At 36.8% G+C, this 22,323-nt stretch overlaps 1 protein-coding gene across 1 annotated transcript; it reads right to left on the bottom strand.

Annotated features, from left to right (window-relative positions):
* Positions 1–402: 402 nt before the first annotated feature.
* LOC127663347 (ubiquitin-conjugating enzyme E2 D2-like) lies at positions 403–21,728 on the bottom strand. The gene is made up of 7 exons (XM_052154891.1): positions 21,457–21,728; positions 14,439–14,502; positions 12,019–12,050; positions 11,264–11,341; positions 10,841–10,946; positions 4,041–4,134; positions 403–1,632 (listed from the first exon to the last, which is right to left on the bottom strand). Exons 1-7 carry the CDS (start codon positions 21,478–21,480, stop codon positions 1,587–1,589), a joined length of 444 nt encoding a protein of 147 aa, XP_052010851.1. The 5' UTR covers positions 21,481–21,728; the 3' UTR covers positions 403–1,586.
* Between the last annotated feature and the right edge of the window lie 595 nt (positions 21,729–22,323).

Here is a 22,323-nt window from a genome sequence, read left to right as displayed (position 1 = left end):
TGCAATGGCAAGATGTACAGAGAAAGTGAAGTGTGAAGGGGAGCAAACAATGAAATAATTATAATTTTGGGGTGAACTATTTCTTTAAAAAAAAAAAATGAACATTACTAGGAAGTGCTGGAAAAGTACCAGTATGGTTCATTGTTAGTTCATGTTTTCTAATGTAGTTAACTAATGTTAACAAATACAACCTTATTGTGAAGTGTTACCAAAACATTTAACAAAATTGAACGGCCTTTGTCATTGCATGAAACTTATTTATATTAAAAACTATACTCTGTCATCATTAATGAATTATATGTTTATTAATTTACAAGATAAATTGGCACAAATGATTTTAAGTGTTTTTGTCCTCCATAACACTGGGTAAAAGGTGAAAATCTTTCAGTTTTATCATAATAAAGTAATTATTGTTCATTTCATACATCTGGTTGCTGTCAAAAGAACCGCTGATTGGGAAAGCTAATAGGATCAGATATATTTATTGTTCCAAAGACTTGGGGATCAAGTTCACAGTCTGAATCGTTATAAAACGACACCAAATACATTAGAAAACAGCGCAGTCACCCAAGTGTTTCAGACTTTAGTAATCATTTTATTACACAGTTTTAATCAACACACAAAGCTCAACGAGCTTGTCAGGAAATTAAATATACAGAAGTTTGTCTGTGAGGAGACTCTCACCCAGGGACCCAATCGAGTCTGGCTGAACAATGTTAGCATCTAATTCAACAAGAGCAGAAAAAAAAATTCCATCTAAGAGTTACAAGGGTGGGTTGGGGGAGAGGGGGAAAAAACAATAAGACGCATGTTATAGAGACCGCTTTAAATAACTGTTCCAAATTCTTCCAACATGGTGAATGCTTGTGAAGTTGGTCATGGCTAAGGAAAGGGGTAGAGACAGTCTTTGCAATGGCAAATGAAAACAATATATATATTCATAGTTTTCAAGTCCATTAGAATACTCCAGAGGACAGGAGGTCCATTTTCCTTGAATTACCTGCTATGATTTTAAAAGAATTCCTTATAGGTTTATACAAAATGATAGCCAGCAAAACCCTCCCTTCTCTTATATAAAAAAGAAAAAACATTTCCTGATGCAACATACAGTTGTGAGGAAATGGAAAATTAAACTGTAAAGTACATAAACCTCTATCTCCAGACTATCACAAAACACAGGGAAAGGAAATAATAATGATAATATAGCCCTCCTTCCCAGTTCTTAAAAACAACAAGGAATGCTTTCAGAGCCATAAACATTTTCAACAGCAAAATTGATACGGACTGATCATAAGCAACGAGTGCGTCACCATAGCAACAGAGGTGGTGAAGCAGGAGATGTGGAGTTTGGGAGGGGCTACGGTTGTAGTCCAAATATGTACACCATGGCTGCCAGTGGGGATAAGTGCGGGGGAGGTGCTCTGGTGAAGGGAGGTGTGGCTTAAAGAAAGCACTCCAATGGTAACCAACAAGATCTGTTTTTTTTTTCTCTCTTTTTTTTTTAAATCATCTTTTGAACTTTTCAAATCTCCCCTAACCTAAAGATTGAGGTGTAATTTTCTCCCACCATGATTCGAACTCCAAAACTACATTGCATACTTTTGTGTCCATTCCCGAGCTATTCTGTTGTACCTGTGAATGAGAGAGAAAAGCAAGTGTCACATTCCAGGAAGTAATTTGCAGGATACTTCTGTCCAGTGCTGCATCATTGCATCACTGCTGAAGTCCAACATTCCATCTGAAATCTGGCAACATATGCAAAATACTTATATAGTCCATGATCATATATGGTTTTCACTGCTATAAAAAGTCACTTGTACATAAATGCAGCTTATATTTCAAATTTTAATATTGTAAAATTTTCCCCAAACACATTTGAAGTCAGAAGTTTACATACACCATAGCATATAAATTTAAACTCAGTTTTTCACAATTCCTGACATTTAATCATAGAAAACATTCCCTGTTTTAGGTCAGTTAGGATCACTACTTATTTTGCCTTTCACAAGCTTCTCACAATAATTTGCTGGAATTTTGGTCCATTCCTCCAGACAGAACTGGTGTAACTGAGTCAGGATTGTAGGCCTTCTTGCTCGCACACGCTTTTTCAGTTCTGCCCACAAATGTACTATTGTATTAATGTCAGGGCTTTGTGATGGCCACTCCAATACCTTGACTTTGTTGTTCTTAAGCCATTTTGCCACAACTTTGGAGGTATGCTTGGGCTCATTGTCCATTTGGAAGACCCATTTGTGACAGAGCTTTAACTTCCTGGCTGATGTTTCGAGATGTTGCTTTAATATATCCACATTATTTTCCTTCCTCATGATGCCATCTATAATTGTGAAGTGCACCAGTCCCCCTGCAGCAAACACCCCCACAACATGATGCTGCCACCCCCGTGTTTCACGGTTGGGATGGCGTTCTTCAGCCTGAAAGCCTCACCCCTTTTCCTACAAATATAATGCTCATTATGGCCCTTTTGTTTCATCAGACCAGAGGACATTTCTCCAAAAAATAAGATCTTTATCCCCATGTGCACTTGCAAACTGTCGTCTGGCTTTATGCTGGTTTTGGAGCAGTGTCTTCCTTGCTGAGCAGCCTTTCGGGTTATGTCGATATAGGACTTGTTTTATGTGGATATAGATACTTGTCTAACCGTTTCCTCCAGCATCTTCACTGTTGTTCTGGGATTGATTTGCACTTTTCGCACCAAACTACAATCATCTCTAAGATACAGAATGCGTCTCCTTCCTGAGCAGATGGCTGCATGGTCCCATGGACTTTATACTCAAGTACTATTGTTTGTACAGATGAACATGGTACCTTCAGGTGTTTGGAAATTGCTCCCAAGGATGAACCAGATTTGTGTAGGTAAAAAAATAAATTCTGAGATCATGGCTGATTTCTTTTGATTTTCCAATGATGTCAAGCAAAGAGGCACTGAGTTTGACGGTAGGCCTTAAAATACATCTACAGGTACACCTCAAATTCAGTACACCTATCAGAAGACAATTTGCTAATTGTCTAAATGCTTGACATAATTTTCTGAAATTTTCCAAGCTGCATGTGAACCCACTAGAATTGTGATAGTCAATTAAAAGTGAAACAATCAGTCTAAACAATTGTTGGAAAAATTACTCATGTCATGCACAAAGTTTGCTAATATGAAATCTGTAGAGTGGTTAAAAATGAGGTTTAATGACTTCAACCCAAGTGTGTGTAAACTTCTGACTTCAACTGTACACTACATTAATTACATTTGTATATGTCCATACATGCATAAGATATTTGTGGCCAGATCCGATTTTTTCTGTTCAGACTACAGTCGCTTTAACCTGACAACTAATGTGGACATGATAGCTAATGCAGTAAACTTGCGTATATTCACCATGCCTGAGAATTTAGCGATGGATGTTTTACCATCCAAATATGAACATATTTCACAGACAATGAATTTAAAACTGGGAGAGCAAAATTTGTTGCTGCCAGTTTTAGCAGGAACATCCTTTATTCTGGCCAAAATTATGACGTCTAATACAGGACGCCTTTTATCTTGGGGTCAATTTTAGCAGAGAGCAAAACATCCTGTATTGAAGGCGTGTCTTCGGAGTGACAGCATCCAAAAAAATATATATATTTTTTTTCTGCATGTGTGAACATAACCTTAGGCACAGTGTGTTTCACAAAACAAAAATTAATCTTAAAACAGATTTTATATATATATATATATATATATATATATATATATATATATATATATAAATATTTATTTCCTTTTGATTTGAGGGTGAAATATGACCTGGACATGCTGGTTGCTCTCGAGTAAATGAATACCAAAACATGGCTTCAGGGTGTCCATTTATAAATGACATCCCAAGGGAAGAGTAAAGGTGACCGATGTGTAAAAGGATATCAAGCAATGTATGCAATCCTGTCGGTAATAATGCAAATAAATGCATTAAAAGTGCCTATAGGAGAAACATCTCGTCCTTGTAAACAGTTTGCATCATTGCTTTAGTGCACTAGAGGACACTCACTTTTCCCTGTCAGTCTTGTAAATGCGGGCGATCTCAGGTACTAAGGGGTCGTCCGGATTGGGGTCGCACAGCAGGGAACAGATGGACAGAAGAACTTAAGGATGAGAGACAAAACATTAGAAAATAAATTCAGGTCTTCTTTGAGCAACATTTTCAAGATGCACATGAGACTTTTGCTAATCGCTAAACCTCTGAACAAATAAATTAATAATATTTTTGAAAAGCATGTTTTGTAAATTATGTACAATCACATCTTGGAGTCTTGGAGAAAGTCTAGTTTGCTGCTACAACACTACGTTTCAGCGCAACAAACAAAAACTAAATTCTGATTCGAAAGCTCTCGATTCAATTTGGATTCATATGGTATTCTTCAGCTAAAATTTGGCATACATACGAAAGCAATTCTCTCTCAGCTAATGCTGTTAATCACACAAGGGACCTTCTTACCAGGTACAATACAAAAAATATAAATTTCAAAAATGTTCTTTAGTTTTCACATTTTAGCTTCAAGTACAAATCCATGTATTCCATCAATAAATATGTCTTGCATTGCATGTACAGTATTAATCGTGTGGAAAGAGCATTTTCACAAGTGAATTCCCCACTCCTCTCATGGATGTGCGCACAGGCCTGAATGCAGAATAGATGAACATCACTGCTCATTCCTCACAGCTGTCTGGAAACTTTGTGTATTAGCCAGTTCAACTGACTGAACAATGACAATTATAGTTGGAGTTTGAATGAGCCATTACAGCATAAAAAAGGTAGAACAGATTATATAAAATCTTTATTTTACATATTAGTCCATAAAATAAAATATTGAACGGCAAAAACATAACTTCAATTGCAGCACAAATTACTACATGCACCATTTGGCTTCTTGATATGCCAGGGCAGCATATTGTTTTGTGTGTGTTTGCCTATATGTGTGAAAAAGAAAAAAGGGGGCTAAATGTATGGTTTTTGAAAACTTTATAATTTCATAGCTTAATTCTATTGTTAAGGTTGCTTTGGTCTCATGGTTGGAATGTGCTTGAATTTCATATGCACTATTAGGGTGTTTTTTTATACATTCGGGATAGTTTTCCACATTCATTGGCCTGGAAAATGTTCCACATGAGTTTGTCAAGTCGATTTGATCCAATCCGTTCACAGGGTCAGGTAGTGTATGATCCCCAGTTTTTTTGTATGTAGTGATTTTCAAAGTCGGTTAGTGTGTGATGCTGAATATTTTAAAAGCTGTTCAGATTTTAAAAGTTGTGTCGTGTAATCCAGCATTTAGGGCTTTCAGGATTTATGGTCATATTTCACTTAAAATATATAAATCAAATAATAAAATTGGGATATATAATTTCCTTTTAATCACTTATGAATGACATGAAAATGGTGCTTTAAATACAAAGATGTTTCTAAATACTTAATCTTTTTCGTCAACTTTATTTTAGGTACATTTATATATATATATTTACACTTCTGTTTGCTTTGTAACTCCTGTAATTTTTTTTAGGGATGCACCGAAATTTCGGCCGCCGAAAATTTTCGGCCGAAAATTATGGCACTTTCGGTTTTCGGCCGAAAGAGAAAAAAGGCCGAAAATATGAGCCGAAAATATATATCTCCTTGCCCCGCCCCTCAGTGCTCTGATTTCAATCTGGATCGATCTAGCCCTTATCACAGCGCTACCAAACAAAGGCAGATCATGTCAGCGGTGTGGAAATTCTTCAAAGTTTCTGATAAGGACATCACATTTGCGATCTGCAGTGTTTATTCAGCAGAACTTTCAAGATATATATACAGAGTACAGCAAGAGATTGTACAGGAAAGTGCCCCGATCCACAGCAGTGCCACAACTAGCGCTGCTACACCACAACTTGAGACGTATCTAGCTGAACTACGCCAGAAGCGACAATCCCCTTGACTACGGTCGCATAAACAAAGACCGCTTTCCTTTGCTTGCGCGGATTGCGCACAGGTATTTATCTGCCCAAGCACCAGAACAGAGAGTGAGAAACTGTTCAGTGCAGCATCTCATCTTCTTGATGAGCTTTCTGACAGGAGAGAGTGTCAGAAAGTTTAGCAACTTTTTGTTCTTGAAGAGAAACCTGTCGCTTGTACTTAAATAGAATCCGGTCCAATATGATGTGTATAGCAATTACATTACACTTGTTCTTCACTTGAGGATACATCTGTCGTTTACAGTTGAGGTTGGATTTAGTTCAATTACTGCTGTTTTGCACAATCATTTTCACTTAAAGTGTACATACGTTTACATAAACAGAATAGAACACTGATCTATATATATATATATATATATATATAATTATATATTATAATTATATATAGATTAGTGGAATAGAGGTCCTCTGCCATTCTGTGTTCTGCCTTTTGTTTTAATTAAAATTACTGTTGTATATTTAAACTTTTTGAAAGATGCTAGCTAAGTTCATTACTTGACTGTTGTTGTGCATATAATAGTTTTCTAAAACTTTACATTATTTGGATAATTGTTAATAAAATCTGTAAAATTAGATTTTTACAGAACTGAAAGAAGAATAATATTTAATAATGTTTTAATATATTTTTTGTCCAATTTTGGTGTTACTTTCAATAAAAGATTTATTTTATTGGTTTGTAGTTTTTCAATTCAGATTAATTAATTCATGAAATTAATGAAAAAGTATAAAATTAATACAATTATACACATTTTTATTTTTTTTTAAATAGGTAAAAATTTCGGTTTTCGGCCAAGTGCATCCTGGATTTTCGGTTTCGGCCCAGAATTTTCATTTCGGTGCATCCCTAATATATATATATATATATATTTATTAGGGCTGCACAATTAATTGAAAAACTAATTGCGATTACTCAATTAAAGTCTGCTTCTGTTGCATCAATGGTTTTTATTTACAGCGTGTTTTTGCAGCGGTTGAGTATTCTAACCAATTACTAACATTTCCGTTGAGTAATGACACGGCAATGGCCAATCAGAGCCGCTTGGATTAGTCCACCATTCTATCTGTAATGACAACTGATCCTAATGCGCAAGATTTAAACCCAGACGCTTGCTTTACAGGTGAAACTCGAAAAATTTGAATATCGTGCAAAAGTTCATTAATTTCAGTAATTCAACTTAAAAGGTGAAACTAATATATTATATAGACTCATTACAAGCAAAGTAAGATATTTCAAGCCTTTATTTGATATAATTTTGATGATTATGGCTTACAGCTTATGAAAACCCCAAATTCAGAATCTCAGAAAATTAGAATATTACATGAAATCAATAAAAAAAAAAGGATTTTAAATACAGAAATGTCGGCCCTCTGAAAAGTATAATCATGCATATGTACTCAGTACTTGGTTTGGGCCCCTTTTGCATTAATTACTGCCTCAATGCGGCGTGGCATGGATGCTATCAGCCTGTGGCACTGCTGGGGTGTTATGGAAGACCAAGATGCTTCAATAGCGGCCTTCAGCTCTTCTGCATTGTTTGGTCTCATGTCTCTCATCTTTCTCTTGGCAATGCTCAGATTCTCTATGGGGTTCAGGTCAGGCGAGTTTGCTGGCCAATCAAGCACAGTAATACCATGGTCATTGAACCAGGTTTTGGTACTTTTGGCAGTGTGGGCAGGTGCCAAGTCCTGCTGGAAAATGAAGTCAGCATCTCCATAAAGCTTGTCTGCTGAAGGAAGCATGAAGTGCTCTAAAATGTCCCGGTAGACGGCTGCATTGACTCTGGACTTAATAAAGCACAGTGGACCAACACCAGCCGATGACATGGCTCCCCAAACCAACACAGACTGTGGAAACTTCACACTGGACTTCAAGCATCTTGGATTGTGTGCCTCTCCATTCTTCCTCCAGACTCTGGGACCTTGGTTTCCAAATGAGATGCAAAATTTGCTCTCATCAGAAAAGAGGACTTTGGACCACTGAGCAACAGACCAGTTCTTTTTTCTTTAGCCCAGGTAAGGCGTTTGACATTTGAAGCCCATGTCCAGGACCCGTCTGTGTGTGGTGGCTCTTGATGCAGTAACTCCAGCCTCAGTCCACTCCTTGTGAAGCTCCCCACACATTTGAATGGCCTTTTCCTGACAATCCTCTCCAGGCTACGGACATCCCTGCTGCTTGTGCACCTTTTTCTTCCACACTTTTCCCTTCCACTTAACTTTCTATTAATGTGCTTTGATACAGCACTTTGAGAACATCCAACTTCTTTTGCAATTACCTTTTGAGGCTTTCCCTCCTTGTGGAGGGTGTCAATGATGGTTTTCTGCACAACTGTCAGGTCAGCAGTCTTCCCCATGATTGTGAATTCAACTGAACCAGACTGAGAGACCATTTAAAGGCTCAGGAACCCCTTGCAGGTGTTTAGCTGATTAGAGTGTGACACTTTGAGCCTACAATACTGAACCTTTTCACAATATTCGAATTTTCTGAGATTCTGAATTTGGGGTTTTCATAAGCTGTAAGCCATAATCATCAAAATTATATCAAATAAAGGCTTGAAATATCTTACTTTGCTTGTAATGAGTCTATATAATATATTAGTTTCACCTTTTAAGTTGAATAACTGAAATTAATGAACTTTTGCACGATATTCTAATTTTTCGAGTTTCACCTGTATATCTTGCTCTGTTCGCACCGCGCACGGAAATAAATACTGAAGATATATCACCTGACACTTGAAAAGAAGCTGTAGAACAAGAGCGAAAAGCACTTTGGAATTATTTTGTATTCATTGCATATTGCACCACTCGTATGGAACGTAGATGTTAAATACACTGAAAATGAGCAACACGACAAAACTAAAGCGATCCTGCTCTACAAGGCACATACGCGATGTAAATGATTTATTATGCGGATTAGAGAGCTCTGCTTTTAATGAGAGCATTCACAAGAGTGCAGAACATTGTGCGGAGTGTCGAAATGCAGATCTCAAACAGTGTAAACCTGCAGTGAGTGACAGCAGTCATTGTGTCATTGATTTCTGTGTAGTTTATTAAAAATGTAATCACAGTTTTTCATGTTAATAAGTAGGCCAATGTGAATTTGATTTGTACAATAAAATAATTCAGCTTAACTATTCTAAGTTTGTTTCGGAGGTGTAGCCAACATAAAGAATATAGCATGAATAGCATATTTCAGGAATCACCATCATTGTATCACGCCTGCTCTAATAAGACCCATTTGCCACGCAGCTGGTATTGGTAGATTTCATATTTTCACGAATCGCACAAACTCAGATCACAACTGACTGTTTTTAAATTACAAAGTGCAACCACTGAGCCCAAATATGATCTGATGGTGATCTTACATGAACAAGATCACCATTGAAGATCTAATGGGATGAATAGTCCCCTGTCTCGCCACAAAAAGTCTTACTGAACGCAGTAACTCAGTCGATTTAAATCGGCTGTTAAGAAGTTTAAATATGCCTTATTATTTACTGTACGTGGACTAATAATTTAAGCAGTAATTCAATTTAATACAATAGATATAAATTCACAATAATTTGAATTTGCCTTACATTAACAAACATTATATAAAATACAATATAATTAAGATGCTTAAAAGAAACTGGAGCGCAGCTCACACCCACCATTGAAATGCTCGAACGTCACAAATGTATATTTTCTACCCATCCTATTAAATCACCCATGTGTACATTTCAAGAAGCTCAACAAAGTTTGAAAATTTCTCCCAGGAACTTGGAAACATCCCAACTTGTCACATAACCTTCAAACACCCTGTGCCAGCACCAGCAAGTTCACTGGATTTGCCTCAACCTGCATGCATTTGCATTTAAAAGCTGCAGTGAATTCAGAATCTTCCATTTTCAAAGAAAATAACATCCCCCAATGCTTTTCTCTGGCCTTTTTAATCGCTCATGTCAGGGACACAGGTTTTGAGGTTTATAATTCCTTACACTATTTGGTACACTGTGTCTCATTTCATATAAAATGTACATGTTTTATGCCTCCCAAACTAAAACAATTGGCTTTTTGTGATGTCTGCAACATTGCTATTGTGAAATCTTAAACAATATCCAACAATGGAATGTGCTTAAAAAGTGGGGTATAAACTTTGCTCTATGGTTAACTTGAGGGTTCATATTAGTTAAAAAAAAAAAAAAAAAACTTAATCTTAATAATTAAGACTTTTGGATTGTTATTGTGAATTCTGCTGATTTAAAGCTAATGTCATCTAGATGAAGTTTTGATTCACTGAAGTTATGTCAAATCACGAAAGCTTTGCATCGAGCAATTTTTTTTGTTGTAACGAGAGCATTACAATGAAAAAATATATTTTATGACAAGGGCTCCCCAAAATGTTACATTAAAATGTTAGTCTCCAGCTTTTGCAAATTAAGAGCATTTAATTTTTTTTGTTGTAACGTGAGCATTACAATGAAAAAATATATTTTATGACAAGGGCTCCCCAAATTGTTATACTAAAATATATTATTCATATTCACTTGTGGTGGGGCATGTTAAAATGTTGGCATGACAAGTTCAAATTTGAATTACTGCCCCAACTGGGCCAATGGGCGATAAAAAACACTTAAACAGGCCCAGATGGAATCTGCAGACTTTTCCCATCAAATTTTCTATGCCAGTTTTGATGAAAAAATGTAGTTTTTCAGCAGAGTTTTGAACACACACTCCGTTTAATCCTGCCAATAACATAGGTTATGGAATAAAAGACAAAAACAAACACTTAGTATTCCTGAGATATACACCAATTTGCATACACCAGCATGCAAATCTTGATCATGAGGAAACCTGGATGTGTTGTACCTTTGGAGATGGTAAGTGCCGGTGACCACTGTGACCTCAGAATATCCAGACAGATGCTGCCATTGCTGTTGATATTTGGGTGATAGATTCTTGTGGTAAATGCAACCTGAGATAGTAATAAGATTAAAAGAAGTACACAAGAGTTAAACAGGAAAAATGAAGGTATTCTGCATTACTCAATCGTAATCCAAATAAACCAGATATTATTTTACAAGATACTCTGCATTCTGTAAAAATACAACTACATATGATATACACCCTTGATACAAATGGATTCATTTGAATATAGGCTAAAAGGGAAAAACATTTCCTTGAGTGCATGTCCGTAAAATGAGAGGATCTAAAACTGACAAATAAATAACCAGCACCAGAGCACAACCAAAACACCAGAGAACATGGTCAAACATGTACGTTATTACTGACCTTTGGCGGTTTGAAAGGGTAATCTGTGGGAAAGTGTATGGTCAAGAAGAACACTCCACCCTGGTAAGGACTGTCATTCTGAACGGTAAACACACAGATCACAATCAAGTTGTACTAATTAATAGAAGCAGAGAAAACTCATTAGCACAAGAGTTTTATTATTTAAATGTTTTAAATATTGATGAAAAGTCAACAACATGCTTCAAAGTTCTTCCTGTTATGTTTTAGTCTACTATACAATACTTTTCAATGGCTTTCTTAGTTGTTTGTGATTATCAGGCAAGGACTTTTAGACATTATTTAACAAAGACTGCAAACACAAAAACAATTAAATATATCCACTTTAGAAATTGCCATTATTGTCCATTACTTTAACATTTAATGAATTTCCATGACTATTCCAGGGATGGGACACTAAATTTTAAAGGAATGTTTTGGGTTCAATACAAGTTAAGCTCAATTGATAATTAGTAGTATAATATTGATTACAACAAAAAATATTTTGACATACCTCGTTAATGATAAAAAAAAAAAGCTAAAATCGCAGTTAAAGAGTGTGATAAATCTTGCTTCCTAACCTTTCTGTTTATATTTATATCCAATATTACAACTCAGCTGCCATGCCCATGGGAAGTACACCCTAACTATAGAAGAAGCCAGAACAGTTTAAGATTGAAGCAGAATCTAATCTGGTAAACAGTGAAATTCAGAGCATGCATCACCTTTTGTAGGCAAACTAAAATATGAATACTTACTGGTCCCATTATTGTGGCCTGCCAGTGAAACACTGAAAAACAAGATGAGCAGAAACGTCATGGATAGAGCACCAATATCGGGCACATCATATTGCCTTAAAAACTACAAAGAGTCCACTGAGTAATACAGTTTAAAATCTGATGAATGAAATTTGGGTACAATTTATGGCTGGGTGATAAAACAGTATTGATATTTATTGAGAAAAAAATTATTATATATAGTTTTTTATATTTAGCCTATATTCTACATCTAGATGATCGAAACAGGTACGTCTTGCTAAAAAAAACAAGCACATCGGGTCATAAAAACTGTCTTTAGCATGCAAAGGCGGTAACATCCCTTTTACAAGAATTCAATGGCATTTTTATACAGGACTGTTTGATCTGATTTGATCACTTGCAATTAATAGTGCGGACAGTCTGCCTGAAAAGATCTGATTTGAGAAAAAATCTGATTTGCCTGCAGTCTGAACATAGCCATTGTCAAGCCTCTGAGGCACCAAGTGGGTCAGATGGTGTTTCATGCACGCTTCATGAGGCTACAATGATGTTCTGTTTCAAAGTGCCATATATAGTGACCACAATGAAGAGCTGATTACACTAACCAATATGAAATTACTTGAAATGCAACACTTCAATAAAAGAATAATTGATGACGTCATGCACAGGTTTGTTGTGGTACACAACAATGTTTCAGCCTGTACCTTCTGGGTAATTTTTATGAAACTGGAAAATGTCCTGGTCCTATTGTCTTCCAAAAAATGTAATAAATTATTCTGCATATAGAAATTGAGACTAATTTTTGGGGAGGCATTGAGAATTTTTACATTGTGACAAATTTTATGACAGTTACACACATTTTACCCATCAATTCTCATTAAACGCAGTGTGAAAAAACTGTATAACAGCATCTTTTGTCATAATACGATTGTATTGTTGACTGTGTGAAGGAAATAAGTAGATAGGTAAAGTTTAAGGCAAACTTATGTTGGCTTGACAAAGCATTGTCTGAGTTTAAATTAAGTCTGAGTTTAAAAGTTCTAAATTTGATGGTTATACAGACAGTCAGACAGATTGTCACACAGGCCAAGCCCACAATAATACATTTTCATTCAAAAACGCTTTGGGCTTCTGTCAACACTGAGATGCTGTTTTTGTCCAGCAAGTTTTTCGAAAATGCTCTCAAGTGAATACATTTCAAAACACAGTATTGGTGTGGAGAGGGAAAACTGAGATTTTCCAAAACGCTGTGCTATTTATTGTCAAGTGGCAAAATCATGTGACCCATTCAACGCAAAACAACCAAGATGGCGCCAGTGTTATAATTGTGCCCGCTATCCACTTTGATAGTGTTGTTAAAGTTAAATGTAACTTTGTACAAACTTTACATATTCTTTTAAAGGGGACTGAAAAAGTTTACTCCGAATTGTTGTCTGGCAGCAGAACACGAGGACAACTGTGTGTCAGACTGTATATGGAAATGGCACAGGGCCACGCTTCTTGCATTTGCAGTGAAGGGATTTAAGCATTTTCAGACATTTCAGTGTGGACGAGCAACTTTTGGCAAACGTTCGAAAATGGCAGTGTGGACTGACAGCATTTCTAAAATGCCGTTTTCAAATGTACCCCAAAAGACTGAGAGAAAGAGGGCATGCATAAAGCAGATCAAAGGCCTTTTGAAGGTTAGTATATATTAGAATTTTTGATAGCTTATGTCAGATAATTTTCTAACATCAGCATTTATGGTAAAAAAAAGCAGATAATTCACTTGTTGCTGTGTTGTTGTATTGGAGACAGTAATAAAATGCGCTTCTTTCTTTACCGACTCCATGTTCATATGTACCTGCATAACCTCTGATGATGCCTTTAATTATTTCCAAAGGCAATGTTTCATAAGCCATGCTGAAAGCGAGATCTGCGTGTCTGTTTACTATACACCGCTAAGAAAGAGAGAATGCTCTCTTTTATAGTGTTTATTTTGCCAAGATGAAACAAGATGCCATTTTGGTGCAAAGAAAGTTGAAGCAGCATTTTTCTGGCATCTTTCTTCTCTCTGCTGGTTGTGTAAAGTTTGTGGAGGTGTGTCAGACGGTGCGGATCACTGTCCACATCAGCGCCTGATTTCATTCATTCTGCCAGTGCAACAGTGTGTGATTAAACGATGGTAAAATGTGATAAAGAGTAAAACTATATGCGCTCAAAACCAATGAGTTTATGAAAATCATAATTAATGATAATGTCAACATTTATTGCCAGCATGTAATATAAAGCAGCATAATGTAGTATTTTGCATAGCTAAAATAACTGGAAGTGGCTTATACCAGAAGTGGTCCACATTCAATGATGCTAATGGTGGTGCCATAGTTTTGCTGAAAAATATGATGGATAGAATTCACCAGTGCATAAAGCGAGTTACTTACTGTCATCCCCTACTGGACCCGCTGAACACTGAGCAGGTGGGTCACGGCCCAAATCATGCAGCTCCTGCAACACACAAAAAACTAAGTCAAATGAGAAGAGCCAGCAGGTAAACCTTTGCATCACCAGTCAAATCCTCCTCCCTAAAACACCTCTACCTTCAGTACACTTATCTGAGTGAAGCATCAAAATGAAACTGAGAAACTGACACCGAAACTTAACACAAATATCCACACATCTGACCAAATGTAATTAAAGGAGTAATATGTAACATTGACATCAAGTGTTTGAAATGGTTACTGCAGTCAAAATTCTAAATATTGGAGTGAGTAGTCTCCCCCACCCCCTCCTCCCCAAACTCTAAGCTCATGTGGGTTGCCAGGTTGAAGACACGCAACAGGAACGAGTAAACTGACAATGGCAAGCAACGAGCCTTACACTACAAGTTGATCAGCTAATGTATAATGTAATGCAATGTTTTTATTGTTTGCAAATTATAAACCAGCTCATGTGGATTTTTTTTATAACTCTGTCAATGTTAGCTAGATGTATTGCTGGCAGGGGTGGAAAGAGTAAAAATAAAAATGAGGCACACATACCGTAGTTTACATTCCCTTTTATGGCCGTTTGCCAGAATAAAAAATATAGGTATTTTATTGGTGTTTGTGATTGACAACTTTTAAAATAAATCACTTATCTATGATACTGTAAACACTACCTGAATCTGATTTAAAAAAAATTAAAAGGGCATATGATTACAGAAATGAAAAGATGAAAGTTTTCAATAATATAAAGTATGAAATAATTACATTAAAATCAGTTTGTGTGTAGGGTCTAAATTTCCCCTAATGCCAACTGAGAGAGTTATTGTTGCACATAAAACAATGCAAGGAATGCAAAAAAAACAAACGCAGGGTGACTTGGCGTGTCGTCCCGCACAATAGAAGCGGTAGAGCAATTGTTTGGTACAGGGGCCACATCAGGCTTTAAAGGAATAATTCACACAAAAATGAAAATTCTCTCATCATTTAGTCACCCTTATGCCATCACGGATGTGTAGGACTTTCTTCAGCAGAAAACAAATTAAGATTTTAAGAAGAAATATCACAAGTCAGCATAAAAGTAGCCTTTTATGTAGCCATGTGACTCCAGTGGTTAAATCAATATCTTCAGAAGAGACACGATAAGCCGGGTGAGAAACGGATCAATATAAGTCTATTTTTTTTTTTTTTACTATAAATTCTCCCCCCTGCTCAGTCAATCTCCACTTTAACCTTCTTTTTTGGTGATTCACAATTCTTCAAGCATATCGCCATCTACTGGGCAGGGTGAAGAATTTCTAGCTTAAATATTGATCTTTTCTCACCCGCACCTATCATATCACTTCTGAAGTCATATGGATTACTTTTGTGCTGCCTTTATGTGCTTTATGGAGCGGTACATTTTTGGCATCCATTCACTTGTATTGTATGGAACTACGGAGCTTAAATATTCTTCTAAAAATCTTAATTTGTTTTCTGCAGAAGAAAGAAAGTCAAACACATCTGGGACACATAACGTATTAATGAGAGAATTTTCATTTTTGAGAGAACTATTCCTTTAAGTAGCTCATGGGGGGGGTCACATTGTCCTCCAAATGAGATAGTCAGTATTACAATAAAAAAAAAAACTAACAATATTATTAATAAAATGTATTCCATTACATTAATAATTTTAAAGCTACTCAAGTTATTCAGCCAAAAATAGTGAGTGGTTTTCTCATTTCCTTATTTGATTAATAGCCTTTATACGACATCTTACTAGACAGTAGGGATGGGTATTCATCAATAATTTGATATTCGAAAATTTAAGCTCATAAAAACGAATATTCTATTATTTAAACGTAGGTAATTAATGAGAAGGAAGCACTTCTTATTATATTCAAAACAAGCTTATACCATGTCCTGTGTGTGTTTTTTTTTAAATATATTTAAACAAGCGTTGTGTGAAAACAAAAAAAAGAATAGAATGAAAGCATTTAAGCTCATGCAAAGTGAAGAAAAAGAAACCCGCTAATGAAGTAGACTGACGCAGTTGACATAAGGGACGACTATAAACACCAAGCATATAATAGTTATCATGTTTATTAGAATGCACCAAATTTCGGCCACAGAAAGTTTTCGGCCAAAAATGGCATTTTATTTTTTGGCCTAAAGAGAAAAAAGGCTGAAAATATGAGCCGAAAATATATGCCTCCCCGCCCCTCAGTGCTCAGTTTTCACTCTCGATCGATCTGGCCATTATCATGGTGCTACCAAGCAAAGGCCGATGTGAGCGGTGTGGATATATTTCAAAGCAGTACCGCCGCTCCCTACACCGATACTACGCAGTCTGCGTAGGGCACCAACTATCTAGGGGGGCGCCATCTTACCCTAGGAGGGCACCAGAAAGTCAACCAGGGTGCCCGTCCTCACACGTTATACGTTATTCAAGGAACCGAAAGCAGTTGCGGAACACAGACGATCGCTTCACCCTCAAATCACGTGAACGCGACAATCCTCTTGTCTACTGGTACATGAACAAAGATCGCTTTCCATTGCTTAGACGGACTGCACACAGGTATTTATCTGCCCCAAGCACCAGCACACACAGAGAGAGAGAGAGAGAGAGAGAGAGCACAGAGAGAAAGAGACTATTCAGTGCAGCATCTCATGTTCTTGATGAGAAGAGGAACCGTCTCGCCTGCCAGAAAGCTGAGCAACTTTTGTTCTTGAAAAGAAACCTGACACTTTTACTTAGAAAGTAGTCGAATTTGTTCTGTATATAGCAATTACATTAAAATTTGTTTAGCCCTGCAAAACTTTGTTTTTCTCTTGAGGCTACACCTGTCGTTTACAGTTGAGGTTGGTTTTAGTTCCATTACTGCTGTTTTGCACAATAATTTTATATTAAAGTGGAAATACGTTTACATGAACAGAATAGAGGCCCTCTGCCATTCTGTGTTCTGCCTGTTGTTTTCATTAAAATGACTGTAGCATATTTAAACTTTGTATTTGCAAGATGCTGGCCTAGAGCTGCTAAGTTCATTACTTGACTGCTGTTTTGCATATCATTATAGTTTTCTAGAACGTTACATTATTTGGATAATTGGTAAAAAAGAAATTGTTAAATTTGATTGTTAAAGAACTGAATAAAGAATAATATTTAATATTGTTTAAAAATATTTTCTGTCCAATTTTGGTGCACTACTTTCAATAAAAGTGTGATAATTTTTATTGGTTTGTAGTTTTTCAATTCAGATTCATTAAATTCATGAAATTAATTAAAAAGTATAATATTAATACAATTATATATAAAAAAAAAAATATATACACACCGATATCGGAAATCGTATTGGCCAATACTGATCTTGATCCGATACCAATGTTGTTGTTTTTTGGCATAATCAGTTTAGAATATCTTTACATTATTGTGTGGAACTAATTGGGTGTGCGCTTTAATATGTAAAGAAACACAAACCGCCAACTACACATTATTTTAATATAAATATATTTATTTTTAACTATTATACTGGATAATGCAGCAGCAAAATTAACAGTAATTCCAGTATAAGTCTTCAGTAGAAAAGAAGCTGGTTTTTTTTTGGCTAAATTTGTTCAACTTGTATCTGGACCTTAAATGATTCAGATCTCTTTTTTGTTTAATTTAGTTGTAAGACATCAGCTCATTTTTCATTCACACAGTTATTTTTTGGAACCCATTCAACATTAATATTACAATCATTTGTAAACAAATTATAATATATTATAATAGTGCACCTTTAACTTTTAAACCCTTTATTTTGACATTCGGAACTCTCCAGGAAGTCCTGTAAATGTGTCCGTTTATAGGCAAGTTCACAGTACTTTAATTTGCTTATTCAAATTCTGGTCAATTGCACTGCCAGTGCCATTCTAAATGCATATTATAAGTGAACCAAACTACTGAGCATCTACATCTGAAATGTTGATTGTTAGTAGCGTTCAAATATTGCGCACCGTTGTGAAGGCTAAAAATAGCTGTGTCTGTGTGTAAAACAGAGCATTTTTATATATTTACTTATTAAACACAGTCTTTTGTGATTCACAGAGCTATCGCAAGTCTTCAAATGGCTTTGTATAAAATGCAAGAGTCATATGAATGACTTTAATTGTGTTTTTATGGTTCTTTTGTTATTTTTTGAGCTAGACAGTAACGAACAGCTAACACACAGTATCGGATTTGGATCGGGCTCTTCGGACCGATACCCGATCTGTCTAAAAGCTTCAGTATCGGAGCATCCCTAATGTTTTTGTTGAGAAAAACAAGCATATCCACGTGCTCAGTAAACTATACTCATTTATACACACCACTTTAAATTATGGAATGTCCCTTACCTCAGCTAGCAAAGTCTTTCTCAATGCCATGTTTGTTGTTTACAGAGCATCACAGGGATTACGTTGCAATGGGGGAGAAAGCTGCACATATATGAGAGTAAAGTGTACACCGCTTATCCAGTACATTTAAACAGGAATCCAGCTCTCACAGTAAGTCACATTCTCAAACACTTTTTTGGTGTCCATCTGAACATACTGACAGAACCATTTGTTCAACAAATGTGATCAACTTCAACAGCGCCACCCAGTGCATTCTGTTATTACTGCCAGTTTTAGTTTGTGTGTTCAGGATTTAACATGAATCTCACTGTATATATGGCCAGCAAAGCAAAACTTTGCCAAATTAGAATAGTATTTTTACTATTCGAATAATTATTGCAGAAGGAACAGTCGACTACTCGTGCACATCCCTACTAGACAGTGCTCAATTTGGACACTTCAAGTCTGACATTGGTACAAATACTCTTTTTGTCCCACTGTTTACATTTACTTTAAACCAAACCAACTGCATTGATATTAATGCCTCACCAAGACGGGCATTGGCAGAATTATAAAGTGTATTTGATCGTTTAGGCGCTTGCAAAGTGCACAAACATTAGGAAAAAGTCAATCTTTTATATTTTATTTAGATCAACCAACCAGTTGTGCTCTTGCTATCGATGAAGAACATAGGCCAAATATAGAAAATTACTCAAGTTTATCATCGATAGAGGATCTCTCTTTTGTTTTTATATTTTTCCAGATAAACGTGAAGATTGTTTATCGCCCAGCCCTATTGATAACATTGCCTTAATCTGTCACATCAACCCAATAATCTCAGTGATTTAAATCTAAATTACAGGCTACATTATAGACACAGAACCTAGTAAGCAAAACATAAAATATTTCTCGATTTGTTTCTTGAAATTAGAGGCAGGATTAATGCTGATACAAGTTAAACTCACATGCCAAAGACAGGCAATTGGCCTTTTTCACCACGAAAAGCCCTTTCAGGTGCGGCCGAGATGTTCAGGTGTTGAAAATGTGTTTGAGGCATCCTCAACATCCATAACAGTTGGTGCCAAATCTACAGATGCCGTTCAAGTTTTTTTACGTGCCATTTTATTTGACAGGAGTCACGAGACTCTCCCTAGTCAATCATGTTGATGGAAACAAATAAATTCAGGACAGGGAAGTAGCGAACACAGACAGTGGGAAAATAGCACATTAAAAGTACAGTCAGAGCACTTAAAATGTACTCAAGTAAAAGTATCAAAATGTTTAACTACTTCAAGTACAATTCCTGTGACAAACTACTTTATTACAGTAACGTGAGTATTTGTAATTGTTACATTACACCCCTGATTGCTGGCTTCCACGGCTGCAGTACACTGTGTTTGCCCGCTAACTTGTTTCAAAACTGTCAACCCAGGTGTTGAAATACTATTGGGAAATGGGCAGTGGGTGGGATCACACAGTCCAAAACACAAACAGATATTCCGGCCCAGAACAGACAATTCAAAGTAGAATATACTGGCTGTAGCATTGTTTTCGGAGAAGCCAGCATGTCTCCTAAAACTCTGATAACATTATGATAATTTGATTCTTTAGTACAGCAAATCTATTACATATTGTATCTTTAAAATACACCAAGCGAACGTACAGCATACAAGCAATATCAAATCAGACACACAACAGTGTCTGTTATTGCTGCTGTAATAACATGAGATGTGATCACAGCTTATGTAACTGTGTTTCTTTCCGGATTAGCCTCGTATACCGAAACCTAACCACATTCAATCAATTGAGACGCCATATAAAGCCCCAAATCAGACATGAAATGTGAACACGAACGCTTTGGACCGCGTTCATACGTGTTTCATAAGGCAAATTTGCTTGCGCCATAAGCCAACCTGGTATAAATACATATTCAGTTTTCATCAAAACATTCACTGATTATTAATTTCGTTTCGGACATACTAGTTAACTCGATATAAAGGTATGAAGATGGCCAAATAATCCGAAAAATGTTTAAACGCATCAATGCGATGTTACACTGACGGGCCAGATGCCTCTCCCGAGCGGTTAGCAGCTAATTGCTAACGGCCTGTTATTTGATCACAAACATAAACAAGCACGATATAAAAAGAGTCACCTATCATGACACTACTCGACTATAAAAACACTTCTACACCGTTAGTAGACGGTGTCGTAATCGATACACGATTTTCGTTCAGGGTTTTAAAAAAGGCCTTTAGCATTGGCAGCTAGGAGAGTTTAGCATGCTAACACGTTCTCATGAGTTGATCCACAAGTGAGCCATTTCAAACAATGTCCATTGTAAATACCTATTGATTTCTACTAAAGACACAAACCTTGTAACTTTATAAACCTAGAGTGAACATACGAGACAGCGAAAAACCTTTAATATCATCCACGCACGGCTCAATAGAGCGACGTTGGCTAATATGCTAAACGTGAGCCCGGGCCGAACCGTCGAACCGGGGTGCTATCCTGCACTTGTCATCTCACCACCGTTTAACCCCTCAATAACGTCCCTTAAATGGTCTTTCAGGCGCAAATGGGACAGGATTATTAGTTTTCGGTGCGGAATGAGGGCCTGGAGCCGGTGACTTCCTTCTCTTACCTTGTGGATTCTTTTCAGAGCCATTGTTGTGCTGTTACTGCTGTCAAAACGCACAAAACCCGCCTTACACGCGATTCAAACGGCACTTCTTCAGTTTAGTCGCGGCCAAACCCAGGGGTCGTGATAAGGGACGCCTCGGGGCAATAATTCAGTAGGTGTTGCGTCTGTGACGGAGCCGGTCGGTGTGATTTGAAGGCGAAACTGAAAGCTGGTGCTGGTAGCGGTCCGATCCTTCCTCCTGCAGCAGCGGCAGCGAGCAGCTACCGCATCACGCACACTGCGCCGCTATAATCAGATCCTTCCGCCAATGGACTCGTTTGCCGGGGGCGGAGTGCGCGAGTACGCCAGTTGCTCGATAGCGCTATACAGAATCGCGAAACTGATGCAATAGTGATGCCAAGATGGTAGACCTTGCTAGTTCACTTCAACGCTTAATGAGCCCGAATGACGCCTATGGTCGAACGCTTCCATTTCGAGCAGAAAACGAGCTTGAGGAACAACATGTTGATGGTTGAGAAATTAGAATATAATTGTCGTATATTGAGAGTTTATTGTAAGTGGTGCGTATACGACTCGTTTTCACATTCCTACGTGAGCTACTAACAGTTTAATGTAAATAGTGAAAACATAATTGCCCAAGATCAGAGGAAGTTTCTACAGTGCGGAAGGATATTTTACAAATTAATGTTTTATCGCGGCACAATACGAGATTATCGTTCAATCGATGAGGGAATGCGTCGCTATTGAACTACAGACCACTGCTGTGAATTGTTCTGACTGTTTTTTTTTAAAATTTAATAATAATTTATGCCACGTTAATTTGTGTGTGCTTTAGATATGTTTTCTGTTTACGTTTAGTTTATGGAC

The sequence above is a fragment of the Xyrauchen texanus genome, chromosome 23, assembly GCF_025860055.1.
Source record: "Xyrauchen texanus isolate HMW12.3.18 chromosome 23, RBS_HiC_50CHRs, whole genome shotgun sequence".
Taxonomy (NCBI): domain Eukaryota; kingdom Metazoa; phylum Chordata; class Actinopteri; order Cypriniformes; family Catostomidae; genus Xyrauchen; species Xyrauchen texanus.
The sequence above is the reverse complement of the archived record's forward strand: the minus strand, read 5'-3'. Positions and strand labels throughout refer to the sequence as shown.

Bases quoted from the DNA above. Each gene is read 5' to 3' on its own strand.
- LOC127663347 (XM_052154891.1), bottom strand. From the start codon at position 21,480: ATGGCTCTGAAAAGAATCCACAAG. The intron at 12,051-14,438 runs GTAAGTAACTCG...CTTGTTTTTCAG, and splicing joins GGGTCCAGTAGGGGATGACA to TGTTTCACTGGCAGGCCACA. The intron at 1,633-4,040 runs GTGAGTGTCCTC...TCTCATTCACAG, and splicing joins TACAAGACTGACAGGGAAAA to GTACAACAGAATAGCTCGGG.